At 40.8% G+C, this 27202-nt stretch overlaps 1 protein-coding gene across 3 annotated transcripts in view; it reads left to right on the forward strand.

Moving 5' to 3' along the window:
* The first annotated feature begins 740 nt into the window (after positions 1-740).
* The window catches only part of SNX4 (sorting nexin 4), a 67517-nt gene continuing 41055 nt past the window's right edge, over positions 741-27202 (forward strand). Inside the window, exons 1-5 of one of the 3 annotated variants that reach the window (XM_003941673.4) lie at positions 741-927; positions 17111-17232; positions 20363-20498; positions 20574-20723; positions 21155-21202. In XM_003941673.4, coding sequence (XP_003941722.1) covers positions 787-927; positions 17111-17232; positions 20363-20498; positions 20574-20723; positions 21155-21202 — 597 coding nt within the window. In that variant the 5' untranslated portion in view covers positions 741-786. Of the gene's footprint in view, positions 928-7764; positions 7858-11394; positions 11916-17110; positions 17233-20362; positions 20499-20573; positions 20724-21154; positions 21203-27202 lie in introns of those variants that run through there. The other 2 variants (XM_074404201.1, XM_010352440.3) reach the window with 2 other exon arrangements.

Here is a 27202-nt window from a genome sequence, read left to right on the forward strand (position 1 = left end):
AAAGCATTCCAGGAAGAGAAAAGTGTGTGTTACAGCTTGAAATAACTAAGTGGGCTGAAAAATGTTTCTGTATTTGAAAAATTGAGACCAGACTTTGTATAAGAAAGCAGTTCGAGGTACCACAGTCTGTTACAGCCAGTGAGCATTTTCCATTCTCGGTTACCATGGTGAAAGCTTGTCAAGGAAGCAGGTTTGGAAAATTTCAAAAAGGGATGTTTGTAGAAAATTATCAGACATCTCCAGGGCTTCATGAAACACAACAGAACTCAAGCCCTGCTTCAACGGGACGCTTCACTTTGCTCAAAGCCTTTCAGGTATTACCTTTTGCTGAATGTATTACTCAACCTGCTGAAAGTTAATAATTTATGGAGCTCTGATCTTTCCGGGAGAAAACAAACCCGATAATGACAGGCAAGGCAAAGTCAGGTCAGACTACGCCTCCAATTTCTTTTGAGTTTCGTTGGCTTTAGGATCGCCATGCCTACTTCAGCTGTTCACTTTCCCCTTGCCTTTCTCTTCGTCTCTCTCTTCTCCAGCTCTCCCAGCTTTCTGGGTGTCCTGGCTTAGCCGCTGACCAGGTCCTCCGCAGGCTTGCTTGTCCTCCCACCCCCAGCTCCGCCTCCAGCTGCAGCTCTCTGAGCCCTCCGGGTCCCCGCCGCGGCCGGCTGACCGGAGGGGCGGGGCGATGGCGAGTGGAGGGGCGGGGCATCGCTAACCGAGAGACTGGGTGGCCGCGGGCGGGGAGGCAGCGCAGGCGCACTGGGTTCGCCGCGCCGAGCTGCAGCCATGGAGCAGGGACCTCCGGACCCCGAGCGGCAGCTCCAGCCGGCGCCCCTGGAGCCGCTGGGCCGCTCAGAGGCTGGGCTAGGGGTTGCGGTCGATGAGGAAGCTGAGGGGGCCGGAGAAGAGGGCTCCGGGGGCGACACGGTGAGGAGAAGGGGCAGCATAGCCCTTACGGCCTGTGTCGTGGCCTAGCGGGCAGGGCCAGGCTGGGCTGGGCTGGGCTCGGCTCCGCTGGCGCGGGCCGGTGAGCTTGGCTGGGGAGGCCCAGCGGTGAGGGGAAGCGAGGTGGAAAGGCGGCGGCCGCAGGTGCAGTAAGGGGAGGCTCGGTGGAAAAGCGGGGTGCTGGGTGCGGGGCGAGCGCCAGGCGCTGCAGGTGACCGAGGGAAGGGTCCAGACGGCGGAGGAGAGGGAAACGGACGCGTGGGTGCCGGAGCCCCGGATGGGCGAGGCTGGAGGGGGTTTTCGGTGGTCGCGTAGCCGGGAGATCTGGACCGCGAGAGAGGAACGCTGATGTTTCAGGCAGTTGCTAAGGGGTTTTGCTGGGGAGGGGCTTAAAGGGACGCAGTGGGGAGTGGGCAGCTGTGCTTGAGAAGAATGCGGGACTAGAGTGAGGTGCAGGTCGAGGCAATAAGCGTGGTTGGTCCGGTTCTGCCATCAGGAATTGAAGAAAATGTCAGCTTCAAGAAAAGGTACAAATGAGAAAACATTTTTTAAACTCCTTGTTTGGCTGTAATTTCTTTATTTGGGGGGAAGTGCCGTATTTCCCATTGGAGACTTATTGAAATCCCATGTACTTTTTGAAGACCCTTTAGTAATTAGTGATTTTCATTTGCTTGAGGAAAAGGAGAAAAATGTATCATATATGTGTTTCATTTCAAAATGTTTTCATATATAATGCAAGATCTGTAGACCTGCTTATATTGAAGCCTTTAAGAAACAAACTGCAGTGCTCCACATCAGACCACCCTGCCCAAAGTCTCTTTTTGTGTGCTTTGCTCACACAGCTCACTTCAACCTCGAACTCCCAGGCTCAAATGATCCTCTTGCCTCAGCCTCCAGAGTAAGTGGGACATCAGGCACACACCACGACGCCCGGCTAATTTTTTTTTTTTTTTTTTTTTTTTTTTTTTTGAGACGGAGTCTGACTGTCACACGGGCTGGAGTGCAACAGGCTGGAGTGCAGTGGGGCGATCTTCCTCACTGTAACCTCCACCTCCTGGATTCAGGCTAGTCTCCTTCTGAGTAGCTAGGATTACAGGTGGGCGCCACCATGTCCAGCTACGTTTTTTTTGTTGTTTGTTTTTGTATTTTTAGTAGAGATGGGGTTTCCGTATGTTGGTCAGGCTGGTCTTGAACTCCTGACTTTTGGTGATCCAGCCTTCTCGACCTCCCAGAATGTTGGGATTACAGGCATGAGCCACCACGCCCTGCCAAATTTTTGTATTTTTTGTAGAGATGGGGTTTCACCATGTTGCCCAGGCAGTTCTGCAACTCCTGGGCTCAAGCGATCTGCCCACTTGGGCCTCCCAATAGTGTTGGGATTATAAGTGTGAGCCATGGTGCCCGGCCTGGAAAGACTTTTAAGTTTAGAGACCAGCTAATAGGGTCTTCAGGATTTGAAGGTTTTGCCTGCTGAGGAAAATATCTAGGTATATAGGGTAGCATGAAGACTTTTTTGGGTATACTTTTTTTTTTTTTCTTTGAGACAGTGTCTCACTCTGTCCCAGGCTGGAGTGCCGTGGCACTATTATAGCTCACTGCAACCTAGAACTCCTGGCCTCAAGCGATCCTCCTGCCTCACCCTCCTGAGTAGCTGGGATTGCAGGTGCATGCCACCACACCTGGCTAAGTTTTGTATTTTTTTGATAAAGATGAGGTATCTCTGTGTTGTCCACACTTGCCTTGAACTCTTGGGTTCAATCAATCCTCCTGCCCCAGCCTCCTGGGTAGCTGGGACTACAGGTACACACCACCACACCCTGCCATTAGATACTTAGTTAATGTGAAATTGCAACTAGAATATAAAATCTGTTTGTTATTTTAAAAGATAGTATATATGTCTTTTGTTAATTAAAACAACTCTATGTATATATAGTATAGATATTTGAAAACCCAGGGATGCTATAGTAGAAGTTGTAGTTACATACTATTTCCTGACATTTTTATTCTTTTTTTTTTTTTTTTTTTGAGCAATCTCTTGTCCTGTCAGCCAGGCTGGAGTGCAGTGGTGTGATCTCTGATCACTGCAAACTTCCGCCTCCCAGGCTCAAGCAATTCTCATACCTCAGCCTCCTGAGTGGCTGGGACTACAGGCGTGGGCCAACACAGCCAACTAATTTTTTTTGTTGTTGAAACGGAGTCTTGCTTTGTCACCAGGTTGGAGTGTAATGGCGCCATCTCAGCTCACTGCAGCCTCCACCTCACAGGTTCAAGCAATTCTCCTGCCTCACTCTCCTGAGTAGCTGGGATTACAGGCATCTGCCACAATGCTCAGCTAATTTATTTGTATTTTTTTTTAGTAGAGACAGAGTTTCACCATGTTGGTCAGGCTGGTCTTGAACTCCTGACCTCAGGTGATCCACCCACCTTGGCCTCCCAAAGTGCTGAGACCACTGCACCTGGCCCTAATTTTTATACATTTAGTAGAAATGGGGTTTCACCATGTTGGCCAGGCTGGTCTTGAACTCCTGACCTCAAGTGATCCACCCACCTCAGCCTACCAAAGTGTGAGATTACAGGTGTAAGCCACCGTGCCCGGCCTATTTCCTGACATTTTTGGAAAATACTTGTAAATACGTGTTACAAAAGGCCGTCAGTTAATGACCAAAGTTATGCAGTTTTTTTTTTTTTTACTTTTTTTTTTTTTTTGAGATGGAGTTTCACTCTGTCATCTAGGCTGGAGTGCAGTTGTCTGCTCACTGCAACCTCTGCCTCCCTAGTTCAAGCAGTTCTCCTGCCTCGTCCTCCCAAGTAGCTGGTACTACAAGCCTGCACCATCACATCCGGCTAATTTTTGTATTTTTAATAGAGACGAGGTTTAACGATGTTGGCTAAGCTGGTCTTGAACTCCTGACCTCAGCCGATCTGCCTGCTTCGGCCTCCTAAAGTGCTGGGATTACAGTGGTGAGCCACTGCGCCTAGCCTATGTGGTTTCTTAAAACAACTCCCTAATTTAGTAATTTATAAAGAGACACAAGCCATTTGGACAAATATTTCAGAATTACTAGGCATTCAAACAAACATACATTTAGTGAATTCCTTCCCCTTCCCCTGTTCTCCCCTCAAAGAGAAAACCAAACTGAAAACTCATCCTTTGAAGATCTTCACATCCCTTCACCTCTCTCTAAACTCTCTCAGTCTGTCTTCAGTTGAGAATGACTGTAGTATTTTTATGGCCTCATTGTAGCTGTTACTGGTAGGAAGGAATGTGATCTGGGCACAAAAGTAAGTTAGTTTTGTGTGGCCTATGCACAGTGGGGCTCTACTTTATATTTAATTCTCAAAATGACTTCCAATATAGACGAGTCAATGGAACCAGCCAAAAGCTCAGAGAGAAGTAATTTGGCCACGGTCACAAGCTAGTCAGTAGCATGGCTGGGATTTGAATCTAGGTTCACCTGGCATTGAAATCAGTGCTTTTTCCATTAAGCCATTTTGCTTCATTTAAAAAAAAAAAAAAAGTTTAAAATAGTCTTGTACATCGTTCCAATACTGTATTTAAAGTATTTAGTGTAGTTAAGACTAAGTTGCAATTTTTTAGACTAGTCAAGTGCAATAGTGAGAAGGGGGAAACAAGCAGAAGGACAAGGAGCTTGATCTGTGACTGATGGTGTGAAAATCAGTTGAGATAACTTACATTCAGCCCAGCCTAAGTTGTAATTTCGAAAAAGAAAAAAAGATGTGAAAGATGTGTTGATTTATCCATTTTTTACTAGAAAGATATCTAGGCAAATAGTGTTCAGAGATGAAAAAAAGGCTTGCTTACCCACCTTTTTTCCTTTTTTGAGACAGTGTCTTGCTCTGTTGCCCTGGCTGGAGTGCAGTGGCAGAATCTTGGCTCACTGCAAACTCTCCCTCCTGGATCCAAGTGATTCTTGTGCCTCAGCCTCCTGAGTAACTGGGGTTAAAGTCATGTGCCTCTATGCCTGACTAATTTTTTATTTTTAGTGGAGAGGGAGTTTCACCATGTTGGCCAGGCTGGTCTTGGACTCCTGACTTCAAGTGGTCCACCCACCTCGGCCTCCCAAAGTGCTAGGATTATAGGTGTGAGCCACTGTGCTTGGCCCAGCCTTATTTTTGACTACAGATTTTAAGAGGGAGAGTAATTTGTACGAATTATTTTACCCCAAGAGGTTTTGCAAACTTCACTGCCAAAAAGTCACAAGACTCTTTTGGCTTTAACGCCACTAATCGGGATTCTTTAAACTCTATGTAAGCTCTTTTTCTATACAAGTGCATTTGTTTTTTAAAGCTATCGTTCTATTTAAAATAATTTGGAAAATGGAAAATATGAGAAGGGAATTCATTCTCTAAGAAAGGAGTAATAAGTCCAAGTAGAAGGAGTGGAAATAGCAAAGGAATGGAAGACAGAGTGCTTTTTTAGATTCCACTGAGTTGGCAGTTAACAGATAGGTATTTGCCAGAGAAAAACCATTTACAGTATTTGCCAGAGAAGACCCATTACCTGAGGAATTCATAGGTGATTTTTAGGGAGAGTGCCCTACACCTGGGACCGATAAAGGAGCAAAAACTGATTAAGCAGCCGGTGGTTAAAAATTCCAGTGCATATTGAATAGCTTCACTGATGGGCAGCAGAGAACTAAGTGGAATAGACCAGAATTGTAAGTAAGGTGTGAGGCATTCTGTGGAGAAGGATAGCATTAAAAAGGAAGAGAAAATTTATAGGCCTAATTACATAATTCATCAGTTTAGCAGCGAATGATAAAAGCATACTCAAGAATTTTTTATTGATTGCGATTTAGAAGAGGTCTCACTTTGTTGTCCAGGTTGGTCTCAAACATCTGGGCTCAAGTGATCCTCCTACCTCAGCCTCCCAAATAGCTGGGATTACAGGTGTGAGTCACCATGCCCAACCCCAAATACATTTTTTTTTTTTTGAGACAGTCACCCTCTGTGGCCCAGGCTGGAGTGCTGGGGCATGATCTCTGCTCACTTCAGCTTTCACCTCCCAGGTTCAAGTGATTCTCCTGCCTGAGCCACCCAGGTAGCTGGTACTGCAGCCACATGCCACCATGCCTGGCTAATTTTTGGATTTTTTTTAGTAGAGATGGGGTTTTGTTGTATTGGCCAGCCTGGTCTCGAACTCCTGGCCTCAAGCAGTCCTCCTGCCTTGGCCTTTGAAAGCAAAATACACTTTTACCTCATAATCAGCATATGCATACTTTTGTATGTGATTGCTGTTTCAGGAAACAGTACTTAGCAACTACTTCATGTAACACTTTCTGATATTTTTCTTTTTTCTTAAATTTTTTTTTTCTTTTTAAAGACAGGATTTCACCATGTTAGCCAGGATGGTCTCGATCTCTTGACCTTGTGATCCGCCAACCTTGGCCTTCCAAAATGTTGGTATTACAGGTGTGAGCCACCGCGCCTGGCGATATTTTTCTTTTCCATATTTTTTAATAAAAAAGAAGCACTGGGCTGTATGCAGTGACTCACACTTGTAATCTCAGCACTTTATAAGGCTGAGGCACATGCCTTGAAACCACGTAGGGCAATGTAGGGTCACCCAGTCTACAAAAAAATAAAAAACTTAGCTGAATGTGGTGACATGCGCCTTTGCTCCTGGCTACTCATGAGGCTGAGGTGGAAGGATCACTTGAGCCGGGGAGGTTGAGGTAGCAGTGAGCCATGATCTTGTCACTGCACTTCAGTCTGGGTGACAGAGCAAGACCTTGTTTAAAAAAAAAAAAGTGTTGGAGGCCAGGTACGGTGGCTCACGCCTATATAATCCCAACATTTTGGGAGGCTGAAGTGGACAGATCACCTGAGGTGAGGAGTTTGAGACCAGCCTGGGCAACGTGGTGACACCCCGGCTCTACTAGAAATACAAAATGCAAAAATTAGCCAGGCATGGTAGCACATGCCTATATATTCCCAGCTACTTGAGAGGCTGAGGCAGGAGAGTTACTTGAACCTGGGAGGCAGAGGTTGCAGTGAGCCTCCATCTTGCCACTGCACTCCTGCCTGAGCGATAGAGTAAGACTCCATCTCAAAAAAAAAAAAAAAGTGCTGGTCATGACCCACCAAATTAATTTCATAGACCGTGAATGTGTTACTCAGTTTGGAACACTGTTCAAACTTAACATATTGTTTATTTTAAATAAAAATTATGTTTTCTGAATAGCTGTGCTGTTATTTAAAAAATATTTTTATAGAAAAAACACAAGAGAACAGGTCGTGTATTATTTCCCTATTTTTCTTTTTTTTTTTTTTTTTTTTGAGACAGAGTTTCACTCTTGTTACCCAGGATGGAGTGCAATGGCGCCATCTTGGCTCACTGCAACCTCCGCCTTCCGGATTCAAGTGATTCTCCTGCCTCAGCCTCCTGAGTAGCTGGGATTACAGGCACGTGCCACCATGCCCAGCTAATTTTTTGTATTTTTAGTAGACATGGGGTTTCACCATGTTGACCAGGATGGTCTCGATCTCTTGACCTCGTGATCCACTCACCTTGGCCTCCCAAAGTGCTGGGATTACAGGCTTGAGCCACCGCGCCCGGCCTCCCTATTTTTCTTAATTACCGCTTTGGACTGAATGTTTCTGTCTCCCCAAAATTCGTATGTTGATGAAAAAAATTAATATAAATCACCTGTATCCCACAACAGGTGATGATGTTTGGTGGAAGGGTTTTGAGAGGTGATTAGGTGATGAGGATGGAGCCTTAGAGTGGGATTAGTGCCCTTATTACAGAAAAAAGAAAAAGAACCCCAGCAATCTTCTTTCTTCCTGCCATTTTAGGTCACAGTTAAACACAGCTGTTTGTGAACCAAGAAGCAGACCCTCACCGAATCTGCCAGTTCCTTGGTCTTGGACTTTCCAGCCTCCAGGAATGTGAGCAATAAATTTCTGTTGTTTGTAAACCACCCAGTCAATGGTTGTTTGTTTTAGCAGCCTGAACTAAGTTATTTACAGCTGAAGTAAGCATCACTATTAGTCAACACATCATTTTTAACCTGGTACCAGCTACCTCTGATCAGTGTAGACAGAGCCCTGAAGGGAAGTAATTTCAGTAGGTGGTTCTTTTTTTATTTTTTGAGATGGAGTCTCTCTTTCGCCAGGCTGGAGTGGAATTACGCAATCTCAGCTCACTGCAACCTCCGCCTCCTGGGTTCAAGCAGTTCTCCTGCCTCAGCCTCCCAAGTAGCTGGGACGAAAGGCTTGTGCCACCACGCCCAGCTAATTTTTTTTTTTTGAGACAGTTTCACTCTTATTACCCAGGCTGGAGTGCAATGGCGTGATCTCAGCTCACCGCAACCTCTGCCTCCTGGGTTCAAGTGATTCTCCTGCCTCAGTCTCCTGAGTAGCTAGGATTACAGGCATGTGCCACCATGCCCAGCTAATTTTGTATTTTTAGTAGAGACAGGGTTTCTCCCTGTTGGTCAGACTGGTCTCGAACGCCCAACCTCAGGTGATCCACCCACCTTGCCTCCCAAAGTGCTGAGATTACGGGCATGAGCCACTGTGCCTGGCCTAATTTTTGTATTTTTAGTAGAGATGGGATTTCACCATGTTGGCTAGGATGGTCTCCATCTCTTGACCTTGTGATCCAACCACCTTTGCCTCCCAAAGTGCTGAGATTACAGGCGTGAGCCAATGCACTTGGCTCTAGTGGGTTTTTATCGTTAGTTCTCTGACCTATTTCCGTAACACAGAAGCATCACGCTTAGAAAAAGGGTGATAAGGAAGTATACCATTATAGTAATGGTGGTTAGCTTTGGGTTGTGGGATACAGGTGATTTATATTAATTTTTTTCAGTCTTTGTACATTAAGCCTGTAGGATTTTCATCATCAGAAAATTTAAACCTAAAAATAATGGGGGGAAAGTAATACTTATGCTCTGGCTATGTGTCAGGCAACTTTAAAAACTTTATATGCGGCTGGGAACAGTGGCTCATGTCTGTAATGCCAGCACTTTGGGAGCCAAGGTGGGTGGATCACGAGGTCAGGAGATCAAGAGGAGACCATCCTGGCCAACAGGGTAAAACCCCGTCTCTACTAAAAATATAAAAATTAGCTGGGCATGGTGGCCCGCACCTGTAGTCCCAGCTACTTGGGAGGCTGAGGCAGGAGAATTGCTTGAACCCAGGTGGCAGAGGTTTTAATGAGCCGAGATCACACCACTGCACTCCAGCCAGGCGACAGAGCGAGACTCCATCTCAAAAACAAATTAAGAAATTCTTTGTATGTATTAACCCATTAAATGTTCCCAATGACTTTGTGAATTAGGTCTGTTCAGGCTGCTGTAACAAGGTACCACAGACTGAATGGCTTATAAACAATAGCAATGAATTGTTCACAGTCTTGGAGTCTGGGAAGTCCAGGATTAAGGAACTGGCAGATTCAGTGACTGGTGAGGGACTGCTTCCTGGCTCATTGTAGGCTGTCTCTTCACTGCATCCTTACATGGTGGAAGGAGGAGAGGAACTCTCTGGGGTCTCTAACACCACTTATGAGGGCCCTACCCTTATGACCTAATCTTCCTAAAGGTCCCACTTCTTAATACCATCACCTTGAGTGTTAGGATTTTAACATACAAATTTTAGGAGGACACAAACATTCAATGTACTGCAGGTACTATTATCTCTGTTTTTCAGATGAGGAAACTGAAACACAGGCAGGCTAAATTACTTGCCCAGCCTAGCCATCATGGTGATACCCCATCTCTACTGTTACTAAAAATACAAAAATTAGTTGGGTGTGGTGGCACATGTCTGTAATCCCAGCTACTTGGGTAGCTGAAACATGAGAATCACTTGAACCCAGGAGGTAGAGGTTTCAGTGAGCCAAGATTGAGCTTGTACTCCAACCTGGGTGACAATCTGTCTCAAAAAAAAAAAAAAAAAAAAAAGTGGTGTTTGTTGACGCTGCATTGAGGTGAGAGGATTGCTTGAGCCTGGGCAACATAGTGAGACCTCATCTCTACACATAATATTTAAAATAAAATAAAAATTATGTCTCTCCATAAAGGGTCCCTCGTCTCATCTGCCATTCAACAAGCCAGTCCATCTTTAAATCTGTTGAATGTGTCCTTTTAACAATTATGTGTTAATCTTGGCACTGTTCTGTGCTTTAATGCTGACAGTTTAAGTAATTTTATATCATCTGCCAACCCTGCTGGTATTATTATTTTGTGCCTGTTTGTATTCTCTAGCTTTTATGATAGCTGATATTATCCTTTTTTTTCCTTCTTTGTAACTGAATGGTATGTCACGGTAAGTTTATGATTCATGTGTCTTATCCTTTTGACTGAGGAGATATTAATAACTTTATCAGTATGTGCTTTCAGAATTCAGGGAATTTTTAACTGGAGCAGATGGTAAATCAAAATGCTTGGCTGTGGCCCAGAAGGTATTATTTAATACATGTATATATGTATGTGTCAACCAGTGAGGGCTTCATAACCAACCCTAATGTTGAGTGGCTTGTGCTTATGTGATTTCTTGAGCTTTCTTTTTGTTGATGATTTCCTTCTGTCTCTCTTATTTTCTTAGTACACAAATATATAAAAACTTACATTTTATAAAAATGGCTTGAGGACTGAGTGATTTGTTTTTGTTGGCTGATGATTTCAGCCTATTGGGTTGGCTCTTTTTCTTTATTTTCTTTTAGCATTTTTACCTTCTTCTGCATTTTTCCTATACATTTTGGGAGCGCTCCATAGTGTATCATCTGTTTTCATTGCTGATTCTTATTTTTGCACTGTCACAGAGCTCTTTCAGACCTCATAGTGCCTAAGTTTAATTTCATATATGTAGCTGTTTCTTTTACCTTTTGTTGCACCTATGTTCCTACTTTTATCTCTCCTTCATAAAATACCCCAATTATAATATAGTACAATATTTTAAATTAAGTTAAAACCCACCTCAATTTTGACAGTGAGCAAAGAAGAAAAAAAGCCATAGCATAGCAGTTATCCTGTGATCTCACTTTCTCTTCCTCGTTTAGACTTGGAGTTAGTTTGGGTGTATTTGAAAACTTTCTGCAGTGATGCGCTTCCCAAACATACAGCCTACCGGCTACCAGTTTTGTTTGTTGTTCTTTTTCATCCTTTGGTATAGACCTGAGATATTCTAGTGGGAAAAGAAAGGAGTCTGCTCTTAAAACTGGGCTGCCCCAAGGGTGGAGCCTATTAATCGCTGCCAAAAGATTAGGTGAATTTAAAGTTTAATGTAAGATGACTCCTGATTGTTTAAAAAAACTTAGGCTGCCTGCTGATAATCTTGCCTTTCGGTGTATGTGTAATATTTGACTTTTTATAGAGAGAGATTTGACTTTGGTTAAACCCAAAATTAGATATTAATATTGAGGATCATTTTTATTTGTATAATGTGTTTTTTCTTCAGTTTTAAAAATTGTGTTAAAATACATATGATATAAAATTTACCATCTTGATGGTTTAAAAATGTTCAGTCTTAAGTACATTCACATATATTGTTCAACCAGCCTCCAGAACTCCTTTCATCTTGTGGAACTGAAGCTGTACCCATTAAATCACAGCTACCAATTATTCCCCCTCCCCCAGCTGCTGGCAGCCATCATTCTACTGTCTGTATGATTTTGACTATTCCAAATACCTCATATACGTGGAATCATACAGTATTTGTCTTTGTGTGACTGTTTTATTTCACTTATCATAATGTCTTCAAGATCTATAATCATGTAGCATATGACAGAATTTCCTTCCTTTTTAAAGATCAGTAGTATTCCATTGTTTGTATATATTACTTTAAAAAAAATCTATTCATCTGTTGATGGACATTTGCATTGCTTCTACAGTTTACCTATCGTGAATAATGGTGCCGTGACGTGAATATGCAAATGTCTCTTTGAGACCCTGCTTTTAATTCTTTGGGGTATATAGCCAGAAGTGGAATTGCTGGATTATATGGTAATTCTATTTTTAATTTTTTGAGGCACCACCATACTGTTTTCCACAGGAGCTACACCACTTTACATTCCCACCAATAGGGCACAAGGGTTTCAATTTCTCCACATCCTCACCAATGCTTATTTTCTTTTTCTTTTTTTCGTTTTGTTTTGTTTTTTGAAACAGAGTCTCTCTGTGTCACCAGGCTGGAGTGCAGTGCTGCGATCTCAGCTCACTGCAGCTTCTACCTCCTGGGTTCAAATGAGTCTCCTGCCTCAGCCTCCCCAGTAGCTGGGACTAGAGGTGCATACCACCATGCCCAGCTAAATTTTGTATTTTTAGTAGAGACAGGGTTCACCATGTTGGCCAGAATGGTCTCAATCTCTTGACCTCCTGATCTGCCCGCCTTGTGATCCTCCTGTCTCTGCCTCCCAGAGTGCTGGGACTACAGCCACCTCGCCGGGCCCCAACACGTATCTTCTATTATTTGTTTGTTTTTCATAGTAGCCATTCTGATACATATGAAGCGGTATCTCATTATAGTTTTCATTTGCATTTATCTAATGATGAGTGTTGTTGAGCATGTTACGTGCTTCTTCAGAGAAATGTCTATTTATGTCCTTTGCCCATTTTTCCATTTTTGAATTGGATTTGTTTTGTTTTCTTTTTGAGACAGTCTTCCTCTGCCACCCAGGCTGGAGTCCTGGTATGACAGCTCAGTGCAACCTCTGCCTCCCAAGTAGCTGGGATTACAGGTGCCTGCCACCACGCCCAGCTAATTTTTTGTATTTTTAGTAGAGAAAGGGTTTTGCCATGTTGGCCAGCTGGTCTCAAACTCCTGACCTCAGGTGATCCACCCCTCTCCGCCTCCCAAAGTGCTGGAATTACAGGTGTGAGCCACTGCACCTGGCTGAAGTGGGTTGTATTTTGTTGTTGAGTTTTTCTCTATGTTGTCTGGATTCATGAGATAACATACTTTCTTCCGTTCTTTGGGTTGCCTTTTTATTCTACTGATACTGTCTTTCCCCCATCCTGAGACCTAGTCTCGCTCTGTCGCGGAGGCTGGAACGCAGTGGCGTGATCTTGGCTCACTGCAACCTCTGCCTTCTGGGTTCAAGCAGTTTGCCTGCCTCAGCCTCCTGAGCAGCTAGGATTACGGACATGCCACCACACCTGACTAATTTTTGTATTTTTATGGAGACGGGGTTTCGCCGTGCTAGCCAGGCTGATCTCAAACTCGTGACCTCAAGTGATCCACCTGCCACGGCCTCCCAAAGTGCTGGGATCACAGGCATGAGCTACTGTGCCTTGCCTGTTTTTGATGCATGACATTTTTAATTTTTATGAAGTCTAATTTGCCTTTTTTTTTTTTTTTTTTTTTTTTTTTACTGCCTTTGCCTTTGGTATCATATCCAAGAAATCATGGCCAAATCCAACGTCTTGAAATTTTTTACCTGTGTTTTCTTGTAAGAGTTTTATGCTTAGGTCTTTGAACCATTTAAAGTTAATTTTTGTATAGGGTGTTAGGTAAGGATCCAATTTCTTTTTTTTTTTTTTTTGTATGTGGATATTCAGTTTTCCCAGTATCATTTGTTGCAGAAATTGTCCTTTTCCCATCTAACTGTCTTGTCATAAAATTGTTTGACCATATATTCAAAGGTTTATTTCTGGGCTATCCAATTTCATGGCTCTACATGTCTGTCTTTATGCCAGTGCCACACTATTTTTATTACTGTAGCTTTGTACTAAGTTTTGAAACCAGAAGTATGAGTCGTCCAATTTTATGCTTCATTTTCAAGATTGTTTTGGCTATTTGGGGTCCCTGAAGATTCCATATGACTCTTATGGGTTTTCCTATTTCTGCAAAGAATGTCATTGGGATTTTCATAGGGTTTGCATTGAATATATAGATTGCTTTTGGTAGTTTTGATATCTTAATAATATTAAATTTTCCAAATCATGAACATGGGATGTGTTTTTATTTATGTCTTTTTAAAAAATTTCTAGCAATGTTTTATAGTTTCCATTGTACAAGTCTTTTACCACCTTAATTCTCAAGTACTTTTTCTTTTTGATGCTATTGCAAATTGACTTATTTTTATAATTTCATTTTCTTTTTTTGTTTTATTTATTTATTTATTTTTTTTTTTTTTGAGACGGAGTCTCACTGTTGCCATGGCTGGAGTGCAGTGGCCTGATCTTGGCTTACTGCAACTTCCACCTCCTGTGTTCAACCGATTCTCCTGCCTCTGAGAATGTCCTAATTTTTCCCACATTTTTGAAGGACAGTTAGCTAGATATAGGATTCTTGATGGACAGTTATTTTATTTTTTAGCACTTTGAAGATAACAGCTCCCTGTCTCTAGCCTCCAAAGTTTCTGATGAGAAATTTGCTGATAACCTAACCTTATTGAGGATTCCTTATATACAATCAGTTGCTTCTCTCTTGCTGCTGTCAAGATTCTGTCTTTGAAAAGTTACATAGTCTCAGTAAACATCTTATTTGAAATTTGTCAAGCTTTTTGGATGTTTATATTTCTTCCATCAAATTTGTGAAATTTTCAACCATTATTTCTTCAGATACTGTTCCTTCCCCTTTTTCTCTCTCCCCTCTCCCTACTACCACAGTGCACATGTTGGTCCATTCGATGGTGTCATGCATGTCCTTTAAGCTCTGTTTACTTTCCTTCTATCTTTTTTCTGTTCCCCAGACTTGATAATTTCCATTCTGTCTTCCATTTTGCCAGTTTTTTTGGTGCCTGCTTAAATTTGCCTTTGAACCCCTCTAGTGAACTTTTAATTTTAGTTATTGTACTTTTCAGCTCTAGGATTTCTTTTTGATTTCTTTTTTTTTTCTCTTCTCTATTGCCCAGGCTGGAGTGCAGTGACATGATCTTGGCTCACTGCAACCTCTGCCTCCCAGGTTCAAGTAATTCTCCATGCCTCAGCCTCCCAAGTAGCTAGGATTACATCTGTCCACCACCATGCTTGGCTGGTTTTTGTCATTTTTAATAGAGATGGGGTTTTGCCATGTTGGCCAGGCTGGTCTTGAACTCCTGACTTGCGGTGATTCGCCCACCTCAGCCTTCTAAAGTCCTGGGATTACAGGCCACAGTGCCTGGCCACTTTTTGTTTTCATTTTAAGTTTTCTATCTCTTTACTGATACTTCCATTTTGCTTATACATCATTTTTTTTTTTTTTTTAACTTTCTCCACATCTTCCTTTAAGTTATCTGAGCATCTATAAGATGATTACTTTGAAGTCTTTGTCGGCCAGGCATGGTGGCTCATTTGAGGCTGAGGCAGGTGGATCATTTGAGGCCAAGAGTTCAAGACCAGTCTGGACAACATGCTGAAATGCTGTCTTTATTAAAAAATACAAAATTAGCCTGGTGTGATGGCACACACCTGTAATCCCAGCTACTCAGGAGGCTGAAACACAAGAATCAGTTGAACCCAGGAGGTGGAGGTTGCACTGTGTCAAGATTGCACTACAGCACTCCAGCCTGGGTGACAGAGCTAGACTCTGTCAAAACAGACAAACAAAAAGGAATGAAAAGGGGATAAAGGGATAAAGTATTTGTGTAGCAGATCTGTCATCATGTCTTTTTCAGGTCAGGAGCAGTTTCTGGTGATTTATTTTTTTCCCTCTGAAGGAATCATGCCACCCTGTTTCTTTGCATGCCTTGTGATTTTTTTGTTGTTGTTGCCAGCTGGGCATTTGCATGTAATAATATGGTAACTCTGGACATTGAATTCTTCTCCTACCCTGAGGTTTGCTGTTTGTTATTGTTTTTATTTTATTTTCTAAATTACTGTAGGTTGTCTCCATGCCAAAGATCAGCCTGAGGGAGGTGTAAACTTACGGTCTTCTCAGATCTTTCTTAGCTTGAGCCTTTTCCTGGGCCTGTGTGGTTATTTTCTAATTGTCCTCATATATCCAGTTGTATTTAAATATCCAATTTTTTTCTTTTAAAGAGGTAAGATCTTCCTGTGTTGTCCAGGCTAGTCTTGAACCTCATGGGTTCAACTGATCTACCAGCCTCAGCCTTCTTAGTAGCTGGGCTGAAGACACACAGTACCACACCTGGCTAAATGTCCAAGTTTAAACATCTGGCTCAAAAAAGGAGGTCAAAAGAAAAATGAAGGGAGGAAAAACAGAATCCCGGCCTTTGATGTCCCCTGGAAGTCACTTCAGTCAGGGCAAGAGGTTTGCAACAGTGTGGGGAGGAGCAGCAACAATGGCCACCACTTCTTTGTCTGTGCCTCTTAGAAGAAGCAGTCGGTGATCCAAGGACAGGTCCTGGATATTTGGAGAACAGGGTCTTTTTTGCCTAACAGGGCTTCATCAGGCTGTTCCAGGAATGCTGCACAGCTACCTGCTAGGGACTAAGGGATAGGTAGCTGAAATTGAAAGAAATTAACCACATCTTGTCATCTAAGCCTTTCCCTGGAAGTTGCAAGCCTTTATCGGACTCCAGAGTTCTGAAATATTTACATCAGACATAGTCTGCCAGTGCAGTTGTTGGATTGGTGGGGAGATGGATTCCTGATGTTTCCTACTCCGCCCATCCTTCCAGAATCCTTTTGTCTAATGTGCTTTTAAGTTATTTTCTTATGCATTTCTATACATTACTTTTGGTCACTAATGAAATGTCTAAATTTTAATCATTACATGAATATAGTACTTTTTAAACTACCTCTGGAAGGCTGTGCGCAGTGGCTCAGGCCTGTAATCCCAGCGCTTTGGGAGCGCCAAGGCAGATGGATCACCTGAGGTCAGGAGTTTGAGACCAGCCTGCCCAACATGATGAAACCCCGTTTCTACTAAAAATATAAAAATTAGCTGAGCATGGTGGTGCATGCCTGTAATCCCAGCTACTTGGGAGACTGAGGCAGGAGAATCTCTTGAACCCAGGAGGCAAAGGTTGCAGTGAGCCGAGATCATGCCACTGCACTCCAGCCTGACAGAGTGAGACTTGGTCTCAAAAAAATAAAATAAAATATGTAAGTAAATACCTCTGGAAAAGTTAATGTACTATTGTATGTTGTTAAAGAATGGCTATCATTTGCTGCTGTCATTTTGTAACCCCTGGCAACTGAAGAAATAAAGAAACTATTTTGAAATATGTAAACCCAATAATGGGTTTAATTTATAGCTGAGGCTTTTTTTCAGTACCATTGTAATTTTTGTTGTTTTACTTATTTTTGTCCAGATGACACACAATAATTTTTGGTTGAAGAAGATAGAAATCAGTGTTTCAGAAGCAGAAAAGCGAACTGGAAGAAATGCCATGAACATGCAAGAAACATATACTGCTTACCTCATTGAAACAAGGTGGGTGATGAAAATTACGCCTGGACAGGTATATGTGGAAAGCTTTTTCTGGTAGCTATTGGTGCAGACTCTGTTGTATAACAGAATTAAGGTTTTTTTGTTTTGTTTTGTTTTGTTTTGTTTTTTTCAGGATTGATATTGTTTACTTTTTTTGGATACAGGGGTCTTATTCTGTTGCCTGGGCTGGAGTGCAGTGGTGCAGTCATGACTCACTGAAGCCTCAAACTCCTGGAGTCAAGTGATCCTCTCACCTCAGTTTCCTGAGTGCTGGCATCTAGGCATGAGCCACCATGGCTGGCTAATTCTTTCTTTCTTTTTTTTCTTTTTTTTTTTTTGAGATGGAGTTTCGCTCTTGTTACCCAGGCTGGAGTGCAATGGCGCAATCTCGGCTCACTGCAACCTCCGCCTCCTGGGTTTAGGCAATTCTCCTGACTCAGCCTCCTGAGTAGCTGGGATTACAGGCACGTGCCACCATGCCCAGCTAATTTTTTGTATTTTTAGTAGAGACGGGGTTTCACCATGTTGACCAGAATGGTCTCGATCTCTCGACCTCGTGATCCACCCGCCTCGGCCTCCCAAAGTGCTGGGATTACAGGCTTGAGCCACCGCGCCCGGCTTTTTTTTTTTTTTTTTTTTTGAGACAGAGTTTTGCCCTTGTCACCTAGGCTGTAGTGCAGTGGCATGATCTCGGCTCACTGTAACCTCTACCTCTTGGGTTCAAGTGATTCTCCTGCCTCAGCCTCCCAAGTAGCTGGGATTACAGGAGCCCACCACCATGCCCAGCTAATTTTTGTATTTTTAGTAGAGACAGGGTTTTGCCATGTTAGCCAGGCTGATCTTGAACTCCTGACCTCGGGTGATCCACCCACCTCAGCCTCCCAAAGTGCTGGGATTACAGGCATGAGCCCCTGCACCTGGCCTGGCAGGCTAATTTTTAAATATTTTTTTTGTTTTGAGATGGAGTCTCACTCTGTTGCCAAGGGTGGAACTCATGGCATGATCTTGGCTCACTGCAGTCTCCGTCTCCTGGGTTCAAGTGATTCTCCTGGCTTAGCCTCCCAAGTAACTAGGATTGCAGGCATGTGCTACCACATTCAGCTGATATTTTTGGTATTTTTAGTAGAGACAGGGTTTCACCATGTCACATAGGCATGAGCCACTGTGTCTGGCAATTTTTAAATTTTTTGTAGAAACGGAGTCTCACTGTGTTGCTCAGTCTGATCTCAAACTCCTGGGCTCAAGCAATACTCCTGCCTCAGTCTCCCCAAATGCAGGGATTACTGGTATGAGCCAGTGCATCCGGCCCCATTTTTTTTACCTTTTAATGGGTAAGCTCTCTTTTTTGCTGTGATACTCTTGGCATATTTTAGTGAATTTGTTTTGTGGAGAGAGGGAAGGTTAATGGAATACTTTTGAAATCTGGAATGTTACTCGATACATGCTTTGGTGGATTCCTTGGTCTTAGAGTCCTTGTGCAATTTTGTAAAAGGATGCCAGGTTCTCAGGCATGTATGAAGTGAACTTGGGCAGGTGGAAGTGGTTAACAAAGAATTCTAGGAGTAGAGAATAAGGTCTGAGTCCTCTTAGGACAGCTGGAAATTACAAAGAAATTAACCAACAAAAAAATTAATTGAGATTGGCGCTTTAGAACTTGGAGTAAATTTAAGAATAAAGGGCCGGGCTTGGTGGCTCAAGCCTGTAATCCCAGCACTTTGGGAGGCCGAGGCGGGTGGATCACGAGGTCGAGAGATTGAGACCATCCTGGTCAACATGGTGAAACCCCGTCTCTACTAAAAATACAAAAAATTAGCTGGGCATGGTGGCGCGTGCCTGTAATCCCAGCTACTCAGGAGGCTGAGGCAGGAGAATTGCCTGAACCCAGGAGGCGGAGGTTGCGGTGAGCCGAGATCGCGCCATTGCACTCCAGCCTGGGTAACAAGAGCGAAACTCCGTCTCAAAAAAAAAAAAAAAAAAAAAAAAATTTAAGAATAAAGGGAAGTAGACACCTTTAAAAAACAAAGAAAAAGAACTTGGTTAGTAAAAATAGAAAAGGCAAAGTAAATTATGGAATAGGAAATCAAAACTCACCAGAAAAATTGTCTTTTAACCTCATAAGGAAAAAGCTAAAGGAATTAAATTTGTTTTGTCTAAGGAAAGGCAAAGGAAGACTCAATTTGTTGTTACCAGTTATAAACAGTTTATATAAAGAATAAAGAATATACTATTTCTTTTCTGTCTGTAGGGAATGAGCAGAAATGCTTTCAATTAAAACAAATAGATATGAGAGAATTTTTCGTAGCCAGTAAAATAATAGACTACCAAACCTGGCCGGGCATGGTGGTTTACGCCTGTAATCTCTGCACTTCAGGAGACCAAGGCCTGCGGATAAGCTAGGAGTTCAAGACCAGCCTGGCCAACGTGGCGAAACCCTCTCTCTACTAAAAATATAGAAATTTGCCAGGTGTGGTGGTCCCAGCTTCTCGGGAGACTGAGGCAGGAGAATCAGTTGAACTTGGGAGGTGGAGATTGCAGTAAACTGAGATTGCATCACTGCACTCCAGCCTGGGGACGGAGTGAGACTCTTGTCTCAAAAATAAATAAATCACAAACTAGATCCCCCACGGGATGGATACGAGCACTTTATCCACAGACCTTTGTGATCATAGGCAAAGTGTATGCTATGCAGCTGTGTTCTCATCTGTAAAATGATAATAAATCCTGCCTCACAGGCTTGTCATAAGAATTAAATATGAAAATACATGAAGCTGAGGCAGGAGCATGGCTTAAGCCCAGGAGTTTGACACCAGCCTGGGCAACATAGCTAGACCCCATCTCTACAATAAAATTGAAGAATTAGCCAATGTGGTGACATGTGCCTGTGGTCCCAGCTACTCAGGAGGCTGAGGTGGGATGATTGCTTGAGCCTAGGAGGTCAAGGCTGCATTGAGCTGTGATTGCACCACTGCACTCCAGCCTGGCGACTATGAGAACTCTGTCAAATAGTATGAAAGTTCTTTACTTAGTGCCTGGTTCATAAGCATTCTGTAGTTAGAATTTTAAAGGTGATTGTTTTTATGTGTATGTCTTTGTTTTTAAAAAATAACCTAAGTGTTGTTCTGTTCCTTTTCAGGTCCGTTGAACATACTGATGGTCAGAGTGTCCTAACAGATTCACTGTGGCGGCGATACAGTGAATTTGAGTTGTTGAGAAACTACCTTTTAGTTTACTATCCACATATTGTTGTGCCACCTCTGCCAGAAAAACGGGTAAGAAGTGAAATGGCGGTAGTTTAGAGGTATTCAGCATTTAGGCTATTCTTAATGATTATTTTGTTTACCTAGGCAGAATTTGTTTGGCATAAACTTTCTGCTGACAACATGGATCCAGATTTTGTGGAGAGGAGACGGATTGGTTTAGAAAACTTTCTCTTGAGGATTGCTTCACATCCCATCCTTTGTAGAGACAAAATTTTCTACCTATTTTTAACACAGGTATTTTTCTTTTATTTAGTCTTAGTAAAATATTCATTTAATTTTAGTTTCTTTAAAAAAATACAGAATACTTTAAGTTTCCTTTTGTTAATTTATATGCAATTTATTTTTTATGATTTTCTAATTTTTGGATTATGTCATTCTTTTGGCTAACATTTTTCTGTTTGAAGATACTGATCATGGTATTTTTGGTATCACTTAAATAATATTAAAATTTGTCTTTAGTATTTTGAAGCCCAGATCTGTAAAATATTGGGTTCACCTTTTGGTAATCTTTTAGAAGTTGGATTGAATGTTTAATTTTGAAGTGAAAAGAAATTTTTTTAAGCCTCTCTCTCCTATCCTTGCTGAAGTAAGAACAGAATGATAGGAATTTAATTTGGAATATTTGCTTTGCAATAATGATCTCGAAAATTAACTTCAATTTTTAGGAAGGTAACTGGAAGGAGACTGTGAATGAAACTGGGTTTCAGCTGAAGGTAAGAATATTTTTATGAAATAATTTACCATGTTTCTTTATGGTTTCCAGCATAGTGCCATGCACTCAATAGGAACTTCGTATTTATTGAATAAATGAATGCTGGAAATCATCTTTACAATAAATGTCATTAGTAAGGTTTTCAAAGAAATACTACAATTCACTTTTGATTTATGTAATTTTAGTTACTAATGAGACTATAATGGGCATTTATTAATTTAATTCTACAGGGAAAGAACGTTTTAAAACAGTAATTTATTTTGTTTTGTTTTTTTAGTTAGTGTTTACAGTAATGAAGCAGTAATTTAAATGCAAGTTGTAGATTTTCCCCAGTATACTCAAATTATACTTTGCCCCTTTTTCTTCTACTGTCCTGTTTCCACTTACATCCCTGCCCGGGACAGTTGCTCACTCTATCAGATATGAAAGAGTCCAGACTTAGTAGACTAAAAGATAAGCCCTCTGTCATGCTGCTTCTGTCTGTTGAGACATGGTGGCCAGTTTGAAATGGGGACAAAGGAGTCATTTCTAAATAGTTCTAAGTTAGTTTTATCTGTTAGTGATGCAGGATTATTTAGTTTTTTTAACAGCTTTTTAAGTTTACTTACTAGAATTAGTGTTTGGGAATGAGATTGTTATCTGGAAATTGAGGAGCATAGTGGTGGTGAGCTGGACACCCTAATTCTACGCTGCTCTTTATATATTCCTTAAAAGAAATATAACAAAGGTTATTATAAGCTTTTAAAAGTTTTTATCTCTGGTGTAAACTAAAAATAAATAAGTAGACTAATAGAATATAGATTGATATATAACATAATATAAATTGTTAAATGACTCACATGATAATGCAGTACCAAAAGTTTAATATGTCCAGACAAGAAGAAGAAAATTATTTTACAGAAATTTAAAAGACACTTCTCCTGCATTGGCAGATAGGTATTTGAAATTTTGCACAAAACAAACTAGAAAGAGAAATTTTTTTTTTCTGCTAAGAAAATATGATAAACTAATTCTGTCATAAACTGAATTTATAAATATTTTGGGGATTTTATGATTTTGAGACAGAGTCTTGCTCTGACACCCAGGCAGGGGTGTGATCATGGCTCACTGCCATGAACTCCTGGACTCAAGCGATGTGCCTGCCTCAGCCCCCCAAGTAGCTGGGACTGCAGGTGCTTGCCACCATACCTGCCTAATTTTAAGGTTTTTATTGTGTAGAGATGAGGTCTCACTATGTTGCCCAGGCTAGTCTCAAACTCTTGGGCTCAATTGATTCTCTCACCTCAGCCTCCCAAAGTGCTAGTTTTACTGTGCCCAGCTATACATATTTTATTAACAGATATACTGAAACAATTAAAATTTTCTTGGCTGTAATTCATCACTTTATGACACTCAGAGGGAATGGTTGAATTTTTGTTTAAGGATGGATTTGAAATAACTTGGAACTTTAAAAATTGATTTATGTTTAGATAGGGTTTTCTGAAAAATAGTTTAAGATCTGTTAAAAACTAACAATAAGGAAAAGATTAAAATAGAGTTGTTTTAGTGAATTCTTTTTATATAATAAAATTTTTTTAAATTCCAGTCCTTAAGTCATTAGTGTAGTTAATAATTACCTAGTTTTGTCCTTGAATACAGTTTTTGACCATAACTTTACTGATTCTGAGAAAACTCTTGAGTTTCTCCATCATTATAAAATTGCTATTTACCAGGTGCCTTAAATCTTATGTGTGGATACTACTTAAATATTTAGATACAATGTTTCATTTGGGGGGAGCCTTATATATTGTACTTTTAACACGTATTTGAAAGGTTATATTAAATTCAGTATTAATAATTCAAAACATCACACTTGTAATGAAGTGAGCCAGAAATAAAATTGATAGAGAGAATTCAGAAACCCATGTGTCTGTCTGTATTCCGTATTTTGTTGTGGATGTTTCTTGTTTTAAGTCCTTCCTTCCATTAGGGAAATGGTACCTTTTTGCATAGCCTCATATACATGTGTACATCATACAAATGTGAGTTCGTCCACAAACATATGTATATAACGTGTGTGTGTGTGTGTCTGTGTGTATATATATGTGTGTGTGTGTGTGTGTGTGTGTGTGTGTGTGTGTATATATATATGGAGAGAGAGAGAGAATGAATATGAATGTGTCACATTTCACATATCTGGAGGTCATATATTTGGCAGTTACAGCTAACCTGATCACAGTTGAAAGCTGGGATTTAAGCAAAATTGACTTCTGAGATGTTCAAGGCGGTGTAACATGGCTTCCTGCTATACTTTTCTACTATACTTTGGTCTTCCTGGAGAGGACCCATTAATTTTATTATGGGTATTCAGACAAACTTCACTGTTTCTTAGGTTACAACATATTTCAGCAGAAGATTAAAAAGTGAGTGGAGACAGGTACATTGTGACAATAGTGACAATTGACAGCTGAGCCTGATAGCAGAAAAGGAGATAGTTGTGGTATGTGAATCATACATTGCAATCTGGGTACATTCGGCATGAGGCAAAATCCTTACCCACCTGTAACCCCTGGGGCTTTACTGTGTCATAGATGGGTTGAGTATTAGTTGTTTATAATGGTTACCTGGAGGCCTCAAGAAAAAGTAGAATTTTGCTTGTGTTCACTTAATTCAGTGTGTGGTCAGTGGACTGCATGTAACTCAATTGATGGGATTGTTTGTTCAAAATACTGAATTCATCCCAGACATACTTTAATCCCATTAGCCTAAAACTTGACAACTATTGCTGTAAGGTAGTAAAGAAAATAAAGAAAACTATTTTTAGGAAGATAATTTTAGAAAGATTGTCAAAAATGGTAAAAAAGAAAACCTTTTTAGAATCTAAAGCAGTTTCTTATCTGAGTATTACCATCATTATGCTTACTATGTGCAGTTTCTTATCTGAGTATTACCATCATCATGTATGCTTACTATGTGCCAAGCACTATACTATAATTATGCTATATTTTACTTTGCTGAATATTGCCTTAGTAACTTTGAGATGAGTCAATATTCCCATTTTTAGATGAGGAACTCTAGAATTTGACTTAGCCACGGTCACATAATTACAAGTGATAGAGGCTGAATCCAAGACTAATTCAAAGCCCTCCTTAATTACCATCCCATATTACCCCCTCTTACTTATTAATTATGTAATTAATATATGCAGAAATGGTTGTTAAAGGAAGTGTTGAAAGCTTTATTTTTGTGAAAATGGGGTCATTCTGAATCAGACCAAATATTCATATGTTAGAAGAATATTTGACTTTGGCTCTTGGATTGTTACCCTCAAATTGAAGTGTTATCTTTAATTTTCCTTTTCACAGGCACATTTAATTTAATGGGTAGTTTTGGCCTACTAGATTAATATTTTCTTAAAATTTTTGAGAGTGATTATTATACCCAGCAGGATAATCATAAAATTTAGTTTCCTTTTATCTGTGTTCTATTTAACATAAGCATGAGCAACTGATTTTTTCATCATTACTGGTTATTGGCATTTCTTCTTTTTTGAGGGGTGGGTATTTATATAAATACTCAAGCTGGGCTTGGTGGTGTGTTCCTATAGTCCCAGCTACTTAGGAAGCTGAGTCAGGAGGATCATTTGAGCCCAGGAGTTTGAGACTAGACTCGGCAACATAGCAAGACTCTGTATCTATTTAAAAATAAATACACAAAATATAAATACTCATTTTACTTAATTCAGTGAAAGAAGAGCAAAGGGTTTATACCTAAAGTAATGAACATATAAACTAGTTGCTTTAATATAAAAGTAACATTTTAACTCAGTTAACATAGTCATGAAAGTATTTTACTAAATACTCAATCCCTAAATGAATTCAGGCTGATTCGTAAGAACCCAGGACGCTGCCTCTTCCTTGGAGCAGGGACTACGGGGGCCAAGGTGTAGGCCCTTAGCTAGGATCTCTGTTCATCTCTTTAGTGCACAGGAACTCAGAAAGATCCAGTGTAGAGATTCCAGATGCTGGTGCCTACAAGAAGAGGTACTCTTCTAAGTATTGTGGGTACAGTAGTGAATGAGCTGGAAATATTCATAAGCTCCGTGTTATTGTGGAGCTTGTATTTTAGTGGTCAAAGACATTAAGTTAGCATTTAAATAAAAAACAAAATTAAAATAGTGATAAGTGGTATAAAGGAAATAAAGCATCGTCCTTGTTAAGGAATATGACAGCAGGGATTATTTTTCAGGGGTTACCCTAAGATGAGTGACCATAAAGTTTATTATCCAAATGGGACCCCGTCAGAGAGGAAATAGGGACACGTAAGACTAGAACAACAATCGCAAACCAGGACTGTCCTGGGCAAACCGGCCCACCCGGTCACCCTTCTTTGAAAAGCTTACATTTGAGCTGAGACAGTGATGATAAGAAACCTGCAGTGGAGTCACCAGGAGGCCAAGGAAGAGGAATGTGCCTTGAGAGGGAGGCCCAGGCTGGGTATGCTTTGCTAGGTAATGTGTAGGGGAAGATAAAGCAGGTTAAAGTGTTGACACAGCAGCCTTTTTGCAGTCCAGGGGCCACCTTCACACTGTGCCTTTTTGTGGCTCTTATATTAATGGACAACCAAGAATCAAGTGAACAAGATGATTTCAGATAATGCTGTTTTAAAGGAAGTAAAATAGGATTGTAGGAAACAATAATGAATTAAGGGGCATCTTTAGCTGTTGAATGGGGAATCTGATTAGATGGATGATAACCTGTCAGATTTGGAATAGTCCAGGAGATGTAGCTTTTGGGAAAAGTTTCTGGTTTGGTGACATTTCAGGCCCATTTTTTATGGAATCTCATGAAATGAGCAGTTTGAGTTGGGTGTGATAGACCTGATCTGAGAAAACATTTGGTAAGCAAAGGTTAGAATGGTGACCTTTTACATTTATATGACTTCTAAATTGGTAAATTGGTGACTTTAAAAGTAAAAAATAAATTGCTGCTGTTAAAAAGTGTGAGATTCAAGAAAAGATGCAAATGAATATTTTTTCCTTAGTGTTTAATGTAATTTCAATCTCATTTAAAGAATCATATTTTATAGTATGCACCAAAAGTAAAATAAATTTTAAAAAATCATATTTTGCATATGACTGAAGTCATAAACATGAGATCCTTTGGTTTTTAGTGATTTTTAATATATGCCTTAATTCATAGGTATTTTTATTTATAAGGACTTTGATGTATATTGGCTCATTTGTTCTTGAGATGTAAGAAAAGTCAAGATTGTGAAATACTGATTTTAGAAATAGGAGAATTCCATAAGAGAATTCCCTAAAATCAAAGTAAGCTATTTTAAATATTCTTTAGCTAGCTCTTTAAATCTCTTTTTGTCTGGAGTTCTAGGAGGCTGAACTTGTGAGTAGTGCATTTGTTGTATTTGTTTTTGTATTTGTTTTGTATTTGTAGCCAAGTAATCTGGGAAGCCTTAGTAATACTTTTGTTTAGCTTGTTAATTCATTAACAGTATTTGTAATTATGAGTTGGAAGTTATAATAATGTAAAATTTTCACGGTGGGATTTTCAAAACCAGACCACGTTTTGAAATTGATTCCTGATTGAGCTACCTTTTATGAACCCTATAGTTCTTTTACTTTGATTAGAAAAGTTGTTTGGTTGTCTTTTTTTTTTTTTTAATGAGAATTTAGGATAGGACTTAACGTGTACATTTTATGCAATGAAATTTTTTTTTTTTTTGAGATGGAGTTTTGCTCTTGTTACCCAGGCTGGAGTGCAATGGCGCGATCTTGGCTCACCGCAACCTCCGCCTCCTGGGTTCAAGCAATTCTCCTGTCTCAGCCTCCTGAGTAGCTGGGACTACAGACACGCGCCACCATGCCCAGCTAATTTTTTGTATTTTTTTTAGTAGAGACGGGGTTTCATCATGTTGACTAGGATGGTCTCGATCTCTTGACCTCGTGATCCACCCGCCTCGGCCTCCCAAAGTGCTGGGATTACAGGCTTGAGCCACTGCGCCC

This window comes from Saimiri boliviensis, chromosome 8, assembly GCF_048565385.1.
Source record: "Saimiri boliviensis isolate mSaiBol1 chromosome 8, mSaiBol1.pri, whole genome shotgun sequence".
NCBI classification, from domain to species: domain Eukaryota; kingdom Metazoa; phylum Chordata; class Mammalia; order Primates; family Cebidae; genus Saimiri; species Saimiri boliviensis.